Raw genomic sequence first — 16,961 nt, forward strand, 5'->3', positions numbered from 1 at the left:
TGTTTGAAGGCTGAGGCATTTGTGGCTTCAGTTTACGCCTAATCCTGGAGAAGAAGGCATAGGCTTAACAGTGGACTAGGTCTCAGAGCTGTTGTAACTTACTCTGTGTAACCTGGAGACCAAGGTTTCTCTGCTGCTTTTGACCTAAGTTATTAGTGGGGTAAGAAGTATTAAAATGTGTCTTGCTACAGTTACTGTTGGGTATTCCATTGCCTCTGTTCCTGAGGGGTGTTGGTAGAAGAGAGGCAACAGAGCTGGCTAGTTGAGACTGACTATAACACTGGTCAGTGCAGTTCCACATCAGTGATGTTGAGGCTTAAACCATTTTTTTGTGGCACTTGGGCTTAAAACATGTTTTTTGCTTGTGCTAAAGCACAACGGCATCCTAAAGCACTGCCTGGTCAGAGTGGTTGTGGTGTGTGCAAGTGGAGCCACAGGAAACACAAAACTCTTCTTTTAAAGCACACAGGGAGGCAGTGCTCTGAACTCCAGGTTGTGAGGAGGGATTTTTGGTATCCCCTTATGGGCAGGCCCAAGCTTCAAGAAACATGTATTTTGGCTGTGATCACCAGTGTGAGAGCACAAGCAGTAATAATGCTTCTGGACAGCTATAATATTTCAGCTATCTTGAAGCTGTTAAGAATCTGTGATTCTGTGATGTGTGGATTGTGATGTAATGTAACTTATCTCCCCTGAACAGTTTAGGTTAACTGTCATTATACTAAAACCATCTTGCCTTGTGTTAGTAATGACTTGACAGGTGGAGTAGTGACTTCTGGGACTGTGAACTGCTGTGTGTTCCTTGGCTTTGATTTTATTTTTAATAACTTAAGTGCTTTTAGGTTTATACTGTGGGAGGAGCTTACATTTTAAGGATCACCTTATTAGTTGCTACATCTGCTGCTTCTGACTTTTTAATCTTAAGAGAATTGCTGAGGAAACTGAAGGTTTTAGCTGAGTGTGTGCTTAGGGACCAGCCATGATGATGGTTATTTGGGTACTTGAGCAGAGCAGTGACAAGCTGAGCAGCTGACCATCTGCTTGGCTGTATGGATGCAGTTTCCTGGCTGGATTCCTGACAGCCAGAGTCAGTGTTGATGCTGCAGACTAATAGGTGGGGACAGTTGACTTTGGGCACTTGCATACATTTTATCTTCTCAGTTTGGTTAAGGGGGGCATAGAAATAGGTCTGTTTTAAACTCTTGTGGTTAAACAAGAACAGGGCTTAATCCTGGACACTACAGGGCTGAAGAGTTGTAACATAGACTGGTTTAGTCTAGTACTTGCAAAGTAAAATAGCTTGTGTAAGTGGTGGCTTGGTGCTTTCCCTCTGCTACTTGATCTCTAGTATTAAATGGCCCCATTAGTCTTACGACTAACACAAAATCTGATGTATGCCAACAATGAAATCTTCACTACTTGTTGAAGTGTAAGTCTAGGTTGGGCATTGATAATACTGTGCTTGTTCCCTCAATGTTGGAAGAACTCAGTATTAAGCAAATAAAATGTCCCCTCTTCTAATGTGACTTCAGAATTCCTCATGTCACACCTGACACCTTATGGAGAATGAATATATCCTCATCTGACAATGGCTTTGGCTCTATTTTAATTCCTGAAAGGCAAGTGGAGTATGTGGTTGCTGTCAGCTGTTAATAGTCTATGGTGGGAGGTGGATGTTCATTTTGCTTTAGCAGGCCACTAAACTTAGCATTCATAGTTTGTGTATTTAAATTGCATATTGTGCTGTTGGGTTCAGCTGGGACTTAAATTTGGGTAACTTAAACTGAGGAAAGAATTGGTTGCTTTTGGCCAGCTACATGGTATTGGCAAAGCTGGGCAGTGGAATCAAGCCTTTGACTTTAAAGAAGATGCAGAGATAATGGCTCTAGTGGGCAGCAGGCTGTTACATCTGTGTGTTACTTGAGTCACTCAACCAAGCAGTGAGGCTTGCACTTAATTGCATGATTTTAATCCTAGCTAGAACACGAAGGGCTGAAGCAGGACTCTGTTAGTCTTGCTGATAGTCACATAATAGACCCAGAGTAACTTCCTAGGGAAGCACAGTTTAAAGCAAAAATGCTGTGTTCACAGCATTTTCCCTTCCCAAGTAAATTGTGAGTGTCTAGCCAGTTTGTGCTAGAGAAGCTTGGAGTTACAGGTGCCTTCCCCAGTAGTGTATTAATTTACCCTTCATAATATACTAGCTATAAGGAACTTGGTTCTCAATAGTGTTTGTCATTAAATGACTTAATCTTGTTTTTCCTTCTGCAGTGACTATTTATTCAAGCTACTTCTGATTGGAGACTCCGGTGTTGGGAAATCTTGCCTTCTACTTAGGTTTGCAGTAAGTGATCATGCTTGAAAACTATGTAAAAAAGCACCTCTCTGCTACGAGAACTTCTTGAAAGGACTGATGTCTGTCAGGTTTGGTATTCCAAGGAATAATTCAAATACTTCAGAACCCTCCTGTCTTCTGTTTCTAGCTGATATGAGTAATGCAGAAAGAAACAGTATCATGAATATGTCTAAGCTTAGTTTTCATTTTCCTGTTAGTTGAGAACAAGGTATCTTAATCTAACTTGCATCATTACACTAGTGTTAGAACACTGAAGGTGGAAGAACATGAATTCTGGGGTGTGTGCTTTCAGGCATGAACAGTACAAATGTGTCAGGGCAACACCTTCCTCAGTTACTACTTGATCTGAATATTTTCAGCCAGATGAAGTTTGATGTCTTCATTGTAAAGGCCTGTCAATTGCTTAGCCAGGGGGAGGACTGATTTAAATAATGCTCTAGGAATAATAAAGCTTTATGCTTCCTTTAGTGAATGAATGTATAATAAATGTTAAAATTGCTGGTGAGCTGCTGTGGCTGAAATTTGATGCAAGAAACTCTAGTTTTGCTGTCAGCCGGAAAAGTTAAAATGGATTTGACAGCTCTGAGTAGCAAAAGCTGGAGTCCAGTGAACTCTTTATCTATGTCTGTGTCAAAGTGCAGCTTTACATTGTCGTGGGAGGAGAGGAAGGGAGAATGTGGAGCATTAGTCTACAAACTTGAGTGTCCTACTACAAGATGATGGCAGCAGTTTCACAGCTTAAACAACTGCTCTAGGCACCTCTGGAGACAGCCTGTTGTGTTTCATGTTGTTAATATGAAATACTGGTCTGGTGTGCACGAATGGCATCACCTAAATTAAAGCTATTCCAGCTGCTGTTTGTGCAGTATTAGGACAGGGAGACACCAAAACCTGTATGAACACTAGAAGGATGTAACCTGCTCTGCTGACAGACCTGGAGGCAGTGGATTGGAAGTGACACCAAAGCTTGAGCAGTATTCCCAGATCACTCTTGCCTGCTTCTCTTGCAGATACTTCTGAATTAATTTTGGCATCATGTGAATAATCCAACTTCCCTGTTTAGATAGCCAGCAGCTTAAGTTTGGCTGTAGTTATCTGGTGTTTCTGCAACTAATTAGCTTTTTTCCGTTAGAAATTTGACTTCTACCCTGACATGAAGAATTACTACAGCATTCACTTACCTGTGGTATTCTTGCTGTAGGTTAAATGGCATCAGGCTTTTCAAACATACCCTTTTGAGTATTGAAATGTTAAGGAAATAAATGTCACATCATTCCAGAAGGCTTAGTGCTTCTTACTTGCATGTGTTCCCTCAGGCAGATATATTACCTAAGGTGTCTTCCATTCATAACCAAAGAAATCCCTAGCTTCTGTGATAGCTGTTGGTTGCATAAAGCCTTTTGTGGTACATTTTTTTCATGAAGCTCTATCCTACTGGTGCTTTGGGAATAGAAACTTCCTTCATGCTGGCAAGCTAACAGTCACTAGAAGGTAGCAGAGACTCATCCAGCACTTCCTATGTGCCTTAAGGCCTGCTGAAGACTCTGCAGTCAGGTCCATGTAAGCTGCTAAACCAGTGCTGTGTTTTCCTTCCTGTGTTTACACAGACTGCAGAGCTGAGGACTTAACACAAGTACCTAAGCTGTAACTCTAAACTACCTTAGCAACCAGCTGTGGCAGCAGAGGATCTGAAATTCAGATGCAGAGTGTGACTGAGGCAAAGCCTCTGAGTTGTAGGTAGCTGCTGTGTAATACAGATGAAAAACCATCAAAGGAAAAGAAAAGTCTGAGGAATCTTAATAACTGTAATGGTTATTCTAAGTAGCTCCTCAATCTGCCAACAGGAGCAAAGACTGTTTTTCAACTACAGTTCAAAAGGACTTAACACTACAGGATTTCCAGAAGAGAGGTTTTTTGACTAGTCTTTGGAACATAAACCTTGTTGTTTGAGGTACTTTTAAGAAACTCTGCAGAATTTCTGTGAAGTGACTATTCTGAAAATACTTTCTACCTTCTGGATTTTGCCATGAATGATCAGACTGGTTTTGCTGGGGAATTAAGTGCCTTTGTCTGCCTGGTGCCTGCCTGTTGCATAATGAAGTAGGTGACTGTGGAAGAGGTGCAGCTGGCTTGACTTCTGTTCACTCTCTCCTAGGATGACACGTACACAGAAAGTTACATCAGCACGATTGGTGTGGACTTCAAAATCAGAACTATAGAACTAGATGGGAAAACAATCAAGCTTCAGATAGTAAGTAGTATTTCTCAACTCCTGGGTACTTTAATCTGGTGAAGCACAGAACTACATTCATAACTATTGGTAGTTATCTTTGTACTTTAATCATTAAAATAGAAGCGATATCTTCCCTGCTGCAAGAGGCTAAGCAGTTTTTACAAGACAGGATTCCATGAACTGTGTCCTTAAAGAAGGGTGCTTATCAAGGCTGACTGTCTGAAAGGCACTAGGGGCTGTTGAGCTGAAGGGTAGAATCCTGTATTGAAGTGCCCTCTTACCAAAACTGGTGTAGTTTTGCTTGCAGTATTTAGCAAGGATTTGTGTTAGTGCAGGACTATCACAACTCTTGTCCAAGAGGCCTGAATTCTGCAGCAGCTGTTAGAATCCTGTATTGAAGTGCTCTCTTACCAAAACTGGTGTAGTTTTGCAGTATTTAGCAAGGATTTGTGTTAGTGCAGGAGTATCACAACTCTTGTCCAAGAGGTCTGAATTCTGCAGCAGCTGTTAATAGCAGACTGCAGTGTCCAGTGCTGGAAACTGCTGTTTGTTGACCTGAATGGAAAAACTGACACAGATGCTTGTAACAGGCCTGTCTGCCTTAGCACTGGGCAGTGTTTTCTAGTTATGCTTTTGGCCTTTCACTTGGAGTTAAGCAGGGGAAGGGACTTGGCAGTTCTTTCCTCTAATCGTGAAGCACTCTAAAAGGGTGACTGGTGTGATGAAATCTAATATCTATGCAAGGTCACACAATCCTTGTCAGCCACTGCTTCCAGCTGAAGCAGAGGCTGTCAGGACTGGAAGGCAATGACTCAGGGATTCCAGGCCATGTTGTGGAGCAGGAGTAGAGTTTACAGCCAGAAGCCTAAGTCTGAGCCTCCAGACTGTTGTGGGTATCCTGAGTCCAGAGCAGCCCACTAGGAGTGCTGTCACCACTGAAATCTGGCTGTGAGTCTGCTTGTTTTTAATATGCAGCCAGCCCTGTTCTTGATGTGGCTCCAGGGAGAGAGGTGTTTGGGTGAGTGCTGTTCTGCTCTGGTGGGGGGGAGAGGTCAGGCACCCAATGTGCTTCCTTAACTCTCCCAGCAGGGGAAGGGAGCCAGGCTTGAGTTGCATTTCATCCTCTGAAGAGGATGTTGCCTTTAAATCCATTGCTGCAGCTCTTGTACAAAGGAAGTTGAAAGGAATGGTCATGTTAGAGAACCACATCTCTCTGACCTTATTCCCAGCAGGTTTTCAAGCCCCGGTTCGTGTTTGTTCTTCTGACCACTGAACCATGGCTCCTTCATGGGTCAAAACTGCTCAGTGTTTTCTTTGGTGAGATCTCTTGGCTACACTTGCCTGAAACCAAACAAATGAGCACGTCTAGAAAAGTACCTGCTGAAGTGTAATTCTTCTCAGTTCAAGTATCTTGATCTCCTCAAATTCTATTTGACGCACACAGTTTCAGAGCCACTTCTGTAGCTGTGACTTGGAGGTGCTTGTAGTTGGATGGTTGATCAGCCGAGCTGTATTTCTGGAAGCTAATGTGTAACACTGGAACAGGTACATTGCAGGAACTGATCCTGTTATTTGCCTTGCAGTGGGACACGGCAGGACAGGAGAGGTTTCGAACTATCACTTCCAGTTACTATAGAGGCGCTCATGGCATCATAGTTGTGTATGACGTTACAGATCAGGTAAGTGTCAAACCTATCCTGGAGAGTTTCTCCTGGTGGAATACACTAGGCTGATAAAGTAGGACTGGGAATTTAACAACTGAGCACTTCCTGAGGAGACAGTGACCATGTTCTTCAGGCTGTGTTAAGGTTTATTAAGCCAGTTGTATGTCTCTGATTTGGAGCTAAACACAGAAGTAAAAAGGAGCAATGGGATCTGTGGCTCTACAGCACTTTTATTTCAGGCTTTAACTAAAACTTGCTGGGCAGGTAATTGATTGTTCTATGTGAATACTTCTCACCCTGCCTTTGGTCACAGGAAGGCTGAGTTACTGGTGGAAGCTGTTGAAAGATTTCTTAAGGTATCTGAACTTTGATCTGCAGCAGAAACTGGCATTTGAAGCAGAAAATTGTCAGCATGTGTGCAGGGTACAACTGAGCCAGTGTCTTCTATGAAAGATCTCTGAAGATTACTGGTGCAGTAGTCCTGGTTGAAGGGCTTTTAGGAAGTGTAGAGTTTCCTGAATTAATAGAAAAAGAACAATTGGGTTCAATTGTTAACCTGGCTCTCAGTGCAGCATGGCATTCTGCGTTTCTGGAGTCAAAGGTGGTCCCACCACCTCTACAACAATGTGGTTTGCACCTAATATCTGGTGCTTTGTAAATGCCTGGGATTCCTCAGGTTTCAGCTGTGCTCTGTCTTATCTCTGCTACAGGAAGAGAAAGAAGAGTCCCAGGTGGTGTAAGCTGAATAGTCAAGATATGGAGCAGGGGAAAAATAATGGGGGGGGGAGTGCAGGAGGGAGGAAGTGCTGATTGTGTAGGGCTTAGACTGGGGAGCTGCAGAGACCCTGTGTTGACTGAGGCAATCAGGGGAGTACTGTAGCATTAGGGAGCTCTCTTGCAGTTGGGACTCACACTGATAAACGAAGTACACTGCTTCATCTTCTTTCCCAGTCATCGCTGAATAATGCCAAGCTTTCCCCTTGGTTAAAGGTCTTGCTTACAGCTGTCTTATCTCCTAGGAGTCTTTCAATAATGTAAAACAGTGGCTGCAGGAGATAGACCGTTATGCCAGTGAAAACGTCAACAAGTTGTTGGTGGGGAACAAATGTGATCTGACCACAAAGAAAGTAGTAGACTATACAACAGCAAAGGTATGTTGATTTTCATGGTTTTGCTCAGTTGAGCGCCTAATCTGGTTTGTAACACACTTTGAGTAAGTTCTAGTGCATGGTATGTGCAGTGTCTTGGTATGCAGATGTCAAGGTACTATAAATGCCAGCAGCTCACTGATCCCATGCAGTGCACGTCTTCATCAGGCTCGACCCTGGGAGTGGGGTGGTGGTACTGGAACTTGCAACTCACCCAGCGGTGCCCCAGGAAACAAGGTGAGGTATGAACCAGTGTATGAGCTCATTATTCACTGTTCCTTGACTTGCAGGAATTTGCAGATTCTCTTGGAATTCCATTTTTGGAAACCAGTGCAAAGAATGCCACAAATGTAGAACAGTCTTTCATGACCATGGCTGCTGAGATTAAAAAACGAATGGGCCCGGGAGCGACAGCTGGTGGTGCAGAGAAGTCCAATGTTAAAATTCAGAGCACTCCAGTCAAGCAGTCTAGTGGAGGTTGCTGCTAAAACTCGCCTCCCCCCTTTTGTCTCACAACAATGAATTTGCAATCTGAACCCAAGTGAAAAAAAAATTGCCTGAATTGTACTGTATGTAGCTGCACTACAACAGATTCTTACCGTCTCCACAAAGGTCAGAGATTGTAAATGGTCAATACTGACTTTTTTTATTCCCTTGACTCAAGACAGCTAACTTCATTTTCAGAACTGTTTTAAACCTTTGTGTGCTGGTTTATAAACGTGTAATCCTTGTTGCTTTTCCTGATACCAGACTGTTTCCTGTGGTTGGTTAGGATGTATTTTTGTTTTGATGTTTCTATTGGCATGTTTAGATGTCAGGTTTAGTCTTCTGAAGATGAAGTTTAGCCATTTTGTATCAAACAGCACAACAGTGTCTGTCACTTTCCATGCATACAATTTAGTAAGATATATGTAAGATCTGATTTGCTAGTTCCTTCTTGTAGAATTATAAATGGAAAGATCACACTATCTGATTAATAGTTTCTTCATACTCTGCATATAATTTGTGGCTGCAGAATATTGTAATTTGTTGCACAATATGTAACAAAACTGAAGAAAATGTTTAATAAATATTGTACTTATTGGAAGTAATATCAAACTGTATGGTGATAAATATTGTCTTAATTTGTATGGCTAAGGGGGAAATCAGGCTTGCATTGTGCACAAAACATATCTGTGTGCAGCCATGGCGCTCAGACCTTCTAGTAGACCAGAGCCCTTCCTTGCAAGTGAAACTAGTGACTGTGGCCCAAAAGACTGAGTGGTCATGGTGCTTAAGGCACATATGCTGTACCAGAAGCACCCAGCCGATGTTCAGGGAGGCATAATGCACTCTGAATGTACAACAGTTCCCTAACTTGGTCTTGGAACTTAATTTATTTCTCAAGGACTCTACTTAGGGAATTCCTGTCAGCTTTGCATAGCAGGGGTAGAGAACAGTATTTCCCTAACATGAATGACTTCAGCGTAACCTTGAGGTGGTATAACTTTCTACCAGTATATTATGTCTTTTCTATATACTGTTGATTCCATCCTCTTCTAATCAGTCCATTTCTGACTTAGTGCAACAGCTTAGCTTCTATTCCGTTGCGCACAGAGGCACCAGAAGGATGCAGTGGGACAGGGAGGCCCCACCCCAGACTGTTGCTCAAAGTAGGCGCTATCTGGAACAATTTGGAACTAACCAGCAGCCAAGAGGTTTTGGACAGTGTGTGATTCTTTGTACAGAGCTAATCAAATCATTAGTGCCTGATGTCTAGCTAAAAGCCACAGGAAAGCTAGCCTATAACACTTCCTATACATGTAAAATTGTTCAGCTTTATCTAAACTCCAATGTTCAGCCTATTCTGTAAATAGTCTCATGTTTGAAAGACCATGTAACATTCCCCTAGTAGTAAATACACCCTGTGATAGTAAAAAAAAATATAGCCTAGGTATGTTGTGAGGTATAAACTAAAACTGGTGCAAATATCCTCTGATTTTTTTTTTTTTTTTTTTTTGGGGGGGGGGGTGACTTTGGCTAACAGCTTTCTTCAACATAGTTGCATAAATCAACAGGCAATTGTAATACATAAAGTATTGTCATGGTTAAGTTGAACTCTTCCACTTGAGACCTTCACAATAAAGTGATGTGCTTTCTATTAGAGATGTGCTTGTTGGTATAATTCATTATACAATGTGACTTGCTCCTCTTTGGGAGCAGGAGCAGTAGGAGTAGTGAGTGCTGCCAAGATCAGGGAGTGAATCAGGAGGAGGTGTGTTGAGGGTAAAACATCTTCCCTGCAGAGAAGTGCACAAATGAACTTAAATGTCAAGATGCCTGCTACATACTATCCAAAACAATGTTAATATATACAGTAATAAAAGCATTGCAAAACCAACTTGGGCTACACCAGTTGTTTGGTGGTTATTTTTTGTCCCTAAGTCATCACTGGGTTACTGTGCTATTAAACGCTAGAGCCTGCAGGGGTCAGGCTGGAGGTGTGTGGAAGAGGGCAGAGCAGACCTAGAAACCTGGGGGCAAGGACACTGTTGTCTCTTACCTGGGAGCTCACATGTTAAGTGTTTAAGCATTGCTCTGAGTGCCTGTAGGTATGGGACCTGCTGTTGGTAAAGCCAGTGAGACCAGTCTTAAGCGTAACCACTTGCTTGAGCCTTTCTGCTGAACTTTAGACTCATAGAATGGCTTGAGTAGGAAAGGACCTTAAAGCTCATCCAGCTCCAACCCCCTGCCACGGGCAGGGACACCTTCCACTAGAGCAGGTTGCTCCAAGCCCCTGTGTCCAACCTGGCCTTGAACACTGCCAGGGATGGGGCAGCCACAGCTTCTCTGGGCATCCTGTGCCCATGTCTCACCACAACTTGTACTGATCTTTGAGCTGTCACCTGCATCTTGGCAATGAGAAACACTGCCCTTTAAGCTGAGGAGGTGGAGGAGTGGAGAGTATCAAAAAAACCCCACAAAACTCAGTGAGTTATTTGTAATTTGTAACTGCTTCAGTTTGTGCTTGTGCAGTGCAGAAACTTCATGTTGTGCTCACAAGAATGGGAGGAAATTACATCTGCACCAGAACATGCTGATCACCATTTAGTTGAAAGGTTCATTACAGCCAAGTACCAACTTTCTGTAGTTGGCTGTAACTCTTTGGCCGTTTCTCTCATTCTGCTGCTTGAGATGTGTTTTTCTGTTGCAGAAAGGTTTGGAAACCCTTTGTGGCTGTTATGTGAGCAGTGATGAGCTCCACTAACTGCAAGAGGGGAAAGGCACAGCTGCACCCAGGGAACCCAGCACAGCACCAACACCACTACTGCAAGTAACAGCAAACAGCAGTTTATCTATAACCTGGTTCTTCCCTGAGTGTGCTCACCTGATTATTACCAAGGTTCATATAACATATTAGCTCTTTGTGTTTATACCTAAGAAAGCTGGAAGTTAAATAGGCTGTGCTTCAACAGGGAATCAGAATAGTTTGGGTTGGAAAGGACCTTAAGATCATCCAGTTCCAACCTCCCCTGCTGTGGGCAGGGACACCTCGCACTCAGACCATGTCACCCAAGGCTCTGTCCAACCTGACCTTGAACACTGCCAGGGATGGAGCATTTACCACTTCCTTGGGCAACCTGTTCCAGTGCCTCACCACCCTCACTGTGAAGAACTTCTTCCTTATATCTAATCTAACCTTCCCCTGTTTTAGTTTAAACGCATGTCCTACCACTACAGTCCTTGATGAAGAGTCCCTCTCCATCAGGGACTGTGGATAAGTATAAACAAAGAGTTCAGTTTGCTCCCAAGATGCAGGAGGAGTTGCTATTTCTTGGCTTCTAGCACCTATTTTTGAAGATCACAAACAAAACCATGAGACCACAGCTATTAAAATCACACAGCTTTACTTAGGAGTGAGTTGCACGGCACACGGTGGATTACTCAGCTAAAAACCGGTGCGTTCCTGACGTTCTGCTAACACGTAGATTAAAAACACCAGGAAAGCTACATTAAGAAACAAACCCCAAAAGGCCAGCTGCACATTCCTCACTCGCAGAACTATGAACTACACACCCCAGCAGCCAAATAACTGCTGCACAGCTTGCCCTTCTCAAGCCACAGTAAAAATCCAACCCAAAGTCAGCCCCGGCTGGCTAACTCCCAACACGGTGCTTTTACGTGGTCTGGCGTCTCTGCGGGAGGGGAAGGAGGTGGTTTGGTGCTTGCTGCAGCTCTCAGCCATCCCGTGCCTGGCTGAGCAAGCCCAGGTCTGATCGAGGCAGCACCTGAAATGAGATGGATTAAGTTTGCTACTGTGCTTTGGCTGCAATCCAACAACGAGAGAAAACACCCGTGCTGTACCTCCTTAAATCACCTCCAGCGCTGCTCACTAGTGTAGAGGAGATAGCTCTAAATATACCTAATACAGATATATTTAGCAATTAAGAAACCAAACTACTTACCACAAAATAAGAGAATGGTTTGGGTTGGAAGGGACCTTAAAGCTTACCCAGCTCGAACCCCCTGTCGCAGGCAGGGACACCTTCCACTAGAGCAGGTTGCTCAAAGCCCAACCTGGCCTTGAACCCTTCATCTATTGTTAGTCTCTAAAGTGCTAGAAATAACATTTCCCCTTTGCAATTCCAAATGTTAAGGCGTGCCATGGAGCAGGCTGTGGGGATGTCAACAGTCTGAGCTTAATAGGGGGTGGCCAAGGTTATCCTGCGGTTCCTAATCTCCTACCTTTGGGTGCTCAGCAGCTGTCAAGAGCGTTCCTGTGCCTCTGGCCCCAGCACCAGCACCCATGAGCATTCCATTCTGTACAGCCACAGTTTTACAGTGATTCCCACGGCAGCACGCAGCTGGGCCTGCCCACAGACACCACGTGCCATTGCCACCCCTGCACCCCATACACCAGCCCTCCTGCCCTGCGCTCCGGAGACACTTCTGTCCCTGTGGATTTGTTTGAAAGAAGGTGGTCAAGAAATCGTAGAGTCTTTTAGGTTGGAAAAGACCTTTGAGATCATCCAAGTCCAGCTGGTAACCTGGCACTGCCAAGTCCAGCACTAAACCGTGTCCCCAAGCACCACATCTATACAGCTCTTTAATACCTCCAGGGAGGGTGACTCCACCACTGCCCCGGGCAGCCTGTGCCAGTGCTTGACAACCCTTTCTGGGAAGAAACTTTTCCCAATATCCAATCTAAATCTCCCCTGGAGCACCCTGAGGCCATTTCCTCTTGTCCTATCACTTGCTATGTGGGAAATAAAGAGACTGACACCCACCTTGCTACAGCCTCCTTTAAGGTAGTTGCAGAGAGTGATAAGGTCCCCCTTGAGCCTGCTTTTCTGCAGGCTAAAGCCCCCCAGCTCCCTCAGCCATTCCTCACAGGACTTGTGCTCCAGACCCTTCACTGCCCTCCTTTGGACATGCAGTCAGCAAACAAAGCCCCTGTTTTACACCAGGATTCACTTGCTTCCCTTTCCCACCATGACACAGCAAAGCAGAATGGTTCTGAGGAGATGAAAAGCCCCCAGAATACCCCTTCCTGGTCTCCCCTCTGCTGCCCAAGTGACTCCAGCAGAGCAGCTGCTCTGCTGCCATCCCCTGCACCCCAACTGACAGTGACCTGCCTGCTCCCAGGGTCCCTCCAAGGAGCTGCCACCACTCTCATCATGCTCTTGGGTTTCACCAGCTGGTTCAGCAACACCCTGCTCTTCCCTGACACACACGTACAGACCATGGGGCGTCCATCCTGAGCTCGCCCTTGCTCTCTTCTCCTTCTAGGCTTTCCAATTTCCTACACTTCCCTCCCTCTCCTCCCGCCACAGAAAGGCTGGTTTGTCCCCCTGCTTACCCATTGAGCAGCCATCTGCTGCACCCCCTTGTCCTCCATCCCATCCTCGCCCTGCATGGGGTCCACGGCAGCTAGAACGGACTCATACAAGTGCTCTGCATGGGTTTCCAGCTCTTCTGACTGCTTCGCAATCAAACCCAGCGTGTCTTTCAGAACTGGAAAACAGGAATGTATGAATGGAGGTGGTAGTAACATGTCTGTAAGTGCAGTGAGTGAATTCCACTCGCCCGGGCAGGCTTTGGAAGGAAACAGTGTGTTAGAAATCAATAAGCTGATCTTCACCCCCTCCAAGTTGTGATGCAGAGTTTGGAGGGGATGGGAAGTGACCTGGGAGGGTCTAGGTTAAGACTGAAGATACAGAAATAGGGCCTCCTGAAGGAGACCTTTGGGACTGTGCAATTAAGCCCATCCATAATGCAGCACTTGATCACTAAAGCCCCTTTGGTGACTGCAGATGCACCCACCCCTTTAGAGATCCCTTGTGCAGGATGCACCAGGTCACCAGAGCAGCTGCTCCATGCGTGCCATGCCCCAGCCAGGCTGGGATGTCTCCCCACACTGGCTGCTGACACCTGCTTGGGAAGCACTGAGTGCAAACAGGGTGTGAAAATCACTCCTCCTGCACCAGATAAAAGCATCTCCCAGCTGCAGACTGACAGCATCCCACAGCCCAGTGGGAACTGGCCATGGCCTGGTTAAGATAAAACCTAAGGGACCTATGAGAGAGCAAACATACCCATCACCCACGACGGATGGCACAGCGCAAGGCAAGGCTGAAAGCGTGATGCAGCTGAAAGCACTCAAGAGTTACCCCTTCAAACCTCCAAGTCACCTCAGCTCCAAGTCTCCAGACAGCAATGGAGCTATAGAACCCTTTTTCCCCATACATCTGCTGAACAGCAAGCTGTGCCCACTGCTTCCACACACGTGGGGCCAGGGATTCTGGGGGGCAGACGCTACAGCCAGCATCACCAGCTGTGCCCATGGCCCCTGCTCAGGTGCTCCTCCTCACCTGGCGAATTCGATGCCATGCAGTCCAGGAGAGCTTCTCCCTTCTCCAGCACGCTCTCTGTCAGGCTCCGGTGGTCGGCCACATCCTTCCTGAACTCCTGGCAAGGGAAAGGAGAAGAGGAGCGCTGCTTAGGAGGGTGTTTGGAGGAGACATGTACAGCAGGTTGCCCATGGAGCAGTTTCCTGCGGGCAGTTTCCCACATTCAGCTCTGCACGCCCAGTGCATCCCACATCACCTGCCTGGACCGTGCCAGCACCACAGAGGGGGAAGAAAAGCCAGTGGTGATACGCACCAAGCAGCGGTGCAGCGATGCCTTCACGCTCTCAGCATCCGGCAAGGGTGGTACCCAGCTGTCAGTGATGTCCACCACGTTGTACAGCCAGCGGATTAGCTCTTCCAGCTGGCAGCAGAACATCTGCTTAACAAAGCACAACAAAAGGGGTTAGTGACCTATTCCTGCAACAAAGGCACAGCAGGGACGGGAATAGGTGAGCCAGCCCTGTTTTGGAAAGCACCCGCTCCCTGCTTCTCTCCTGTCCCCCCATCCATACACATAAACATCCCTAAACCTGGGAAACCAAGGGTCAACAGAAAAAAGGCAAAACCCACCTTACACCCCTAAACACACCCCAAACCCACTGTGTCGCATGAACCAAGGGTCACCATGAGATGGCTGCTATGGAGACGTGTTGGAAGCTGGTAGCACCCAGGCAGAAGGGAAGGGTTTGCCTCCACCACCTCCCATCTGAAGAGACACCCTCCTCCTCCTCTGCGGAGCCACACAGTTAATTTGCAGCCACTTTCCCCCAGGGTTCCTCTTGTTCAATCAACTGCTTCCATTTATTCTTGAAGCATCTCGGGGAGGGATTATTCCTGTAGATGCTGCACAGAACCCAGGGGCTCTGCTCCCACCTAAACCAGCCCAGCCCCGCTCCTGCTCCTTGGAGTCAGGGCTTTGCTATAAAGCTGAGCTACTTCCCCCTGGCACCATGATTTGAGGTGAGAGATACACCCTAACGCTGACAGTAGAAAAGGCCCTTTTAAATCTGCAGAGTTATTCCCATGCAAGAGGAGGGGATGAGTTGCTCTGGTGTTTGCAGCTATGTGCATGGTAATAACTACTTTCTAGCCAACAGCCCAGCATGGCTTCCAAATTCAGCCCGGGGCTGGGGTGAGGAAGACGATGGAGGGGGAGATGGGGAGCACGGCACCAGTGGTAGGATGGCACCGAACAGTTGGAGCGATGGGGCAGGCAGCAAAGCCTGGGCTCCACACCAGCCCCAGCTGCAGCTCCAGCCTCTTCCCCAGTGCAGCAGCGCTGCAGGATGGATGGGCTGGGGGAAGCTGATCCCCCGGGAAAAGCGAGAGGGGCTCTTGCTCCATCAGAAGGAATTATCTGCTCCAGTGAGCCCCCCCTGCATCAATTACACCCAGCTGCCCGGCACCAATCATCATGCAGAAGGGGAAGCCTTAATTAACCGTGCCGTAAGCCCAGGCACAGTCATGTGAGAGCTTCCCATAATAAACCTTATTTCTGGTCTCAGCCTACCTTAACGCACTGGGCAAGGGACTCGCTCTGATGGCTCTTCTTGGGATACCCCTTGACCCGTGGTTCATTTAGGTACGTCCCATCCAATGTGTCTCCGAGTCCAGTTGTTAGATGAAGCCCCTGCAGAGGATCCCTACGGATGCGGCCACATGATTTAGTGTTTTCGTGGCTGGACTTCCGAGAGCTGCAGGGCTGCCACAGCCCAGCATAACCCCCAAAACTCCCTCTTTCATCCCTGCCACCCGCTCCTCTGAAAGGAGCCAACTGGGATGAAAGGGGCTGCCTGCTGCTGCTGTGACATGGAAGTTCACGGTGGTCGTGCCCAGGAGTCCTTATAGTTAAGGAAAGATCAGACAGGAACTGAGCCAGCCTTTCCAGCTCCCGCAATCTCGGAGGCAGGGAGAGGAATTCTTCATCACCATCCCACTCCTTCCTCAGGGGGAGCACTGATGTTGTAGGTAAAAACCTACCAGTGCTTTTTACTTGCCCTTTGTACTTTGGGAAGGGGCTCCCTCTGGTGCACCAGCTTCTCTCACCCGCAGCAGGGCGACCGGATGAGCCCGTCCCAGCTGACTCTGTCGTTCCATCCTTATCAAAGCCTCTTGAAGGATGAGAGGAAGCACTTCTTGTGGAGGATGCTTTTGCAATAGGTAAAGGTTCATAGGATGAGTGGCCTCTTCTTCCAGGCCCCGGGGTGGAGAACCTCTCTGCAGAGGCCATGAACCCCCAACGTCCATTCTCTCTGCCTCCCCGAGCCTGCCCACCTCGGCTGTAGATGCTGGTGGACCTCGACGTGCCCTCAGGGGAAAGAGAAAAGCTGTCCAAACCTATTCCGGAGTCGTGGAAGAAAGGGTCTGGCACCTTTCCCAGCTTGTATCTTGGCTTCAGCGGATAAGCATAATCCAACAAGTCCTCATACTCCTTATTGGGGTTCCAGTGGGCTGAACGACGGTCTGGAGACGGGGGTAATGAATCCGGAATGGCACATGCCCAGTAATCGGCTTGGTAGGACGACATCCCTCTGATGCGCTCCAGGGTGCTGCGGCAGTCGAGGAGAGCACGGAAGGGCTTGTGCACCCGCAGCGCCCTGCCTTGTGCTGCGCCCCACCGGCGGCACAGGTCCCGGCTGGTGGCGGTGGTGGCGGGCGAAGGCACATCCA

At 46.8% G+C, this 16,961-nt stretch overlaps 2 protein-coding genes across 2 annotated transcripts; one reads left to right on the top strand and one right to left on the bottom strand.

Moving 5' to 3' along the window:
- Nucleotides 1-676: 676 nt before the first annotated feature.
- On the top strand, nt 677-9,781 carry RAB1A (RAB1A, member RAS oncogene family). The gene is given in 6 exon segments (XM_010012878.1): nt 677-699; nt 2,272-2,344; nt 4,512-4,607; nt 6,173-6,268; nt 7,273-7,404; nt 7,692-9,781. Coding segments are annotated over 6 exon segments (618 nt in total). The 3' UTR covers nt 7,890-9,781.
- Nucleotides 9,782-11,208: 1,427 nt separating this feature from the next.
- CEP68 (centrosomal protein 68kDa) lies at nt 11,209-16,953 on the bottom strand (the record flags this gene model as incomplete). The annotated part of the gene is made up of 5 exons (XM_010012879.1): nt 11,209-11,229; nt 11,563-11,669; nt 14,253-14,349; nt 14,545-14,667; nt 15,802-16,953. Coding segments are annotated over 5 exons (1,500 nt in total), but the record flags the coding sequence as incomplete, so codon positions are not given.
- Between the last annotated feature and the right edge of the window lie 8 nt (nt 16,954-16,961).

Source organism: Nestor notabilis, unplaced genomic scaffold (assembly GCF_000696875.1).
Source record: "Nestor notabilis isolate BGI_N333 unplaced genomic scaffold, ASM69687v1 scaffold6564, whole genome shotgun sequence".
Classification (NCBI taxonomy): domain Eukaryota; kingdom Metazoa; phylum Chordata; class Aves; order Psittaciformes; family Psittacidae; genus Nestor; species Nestor notabilis.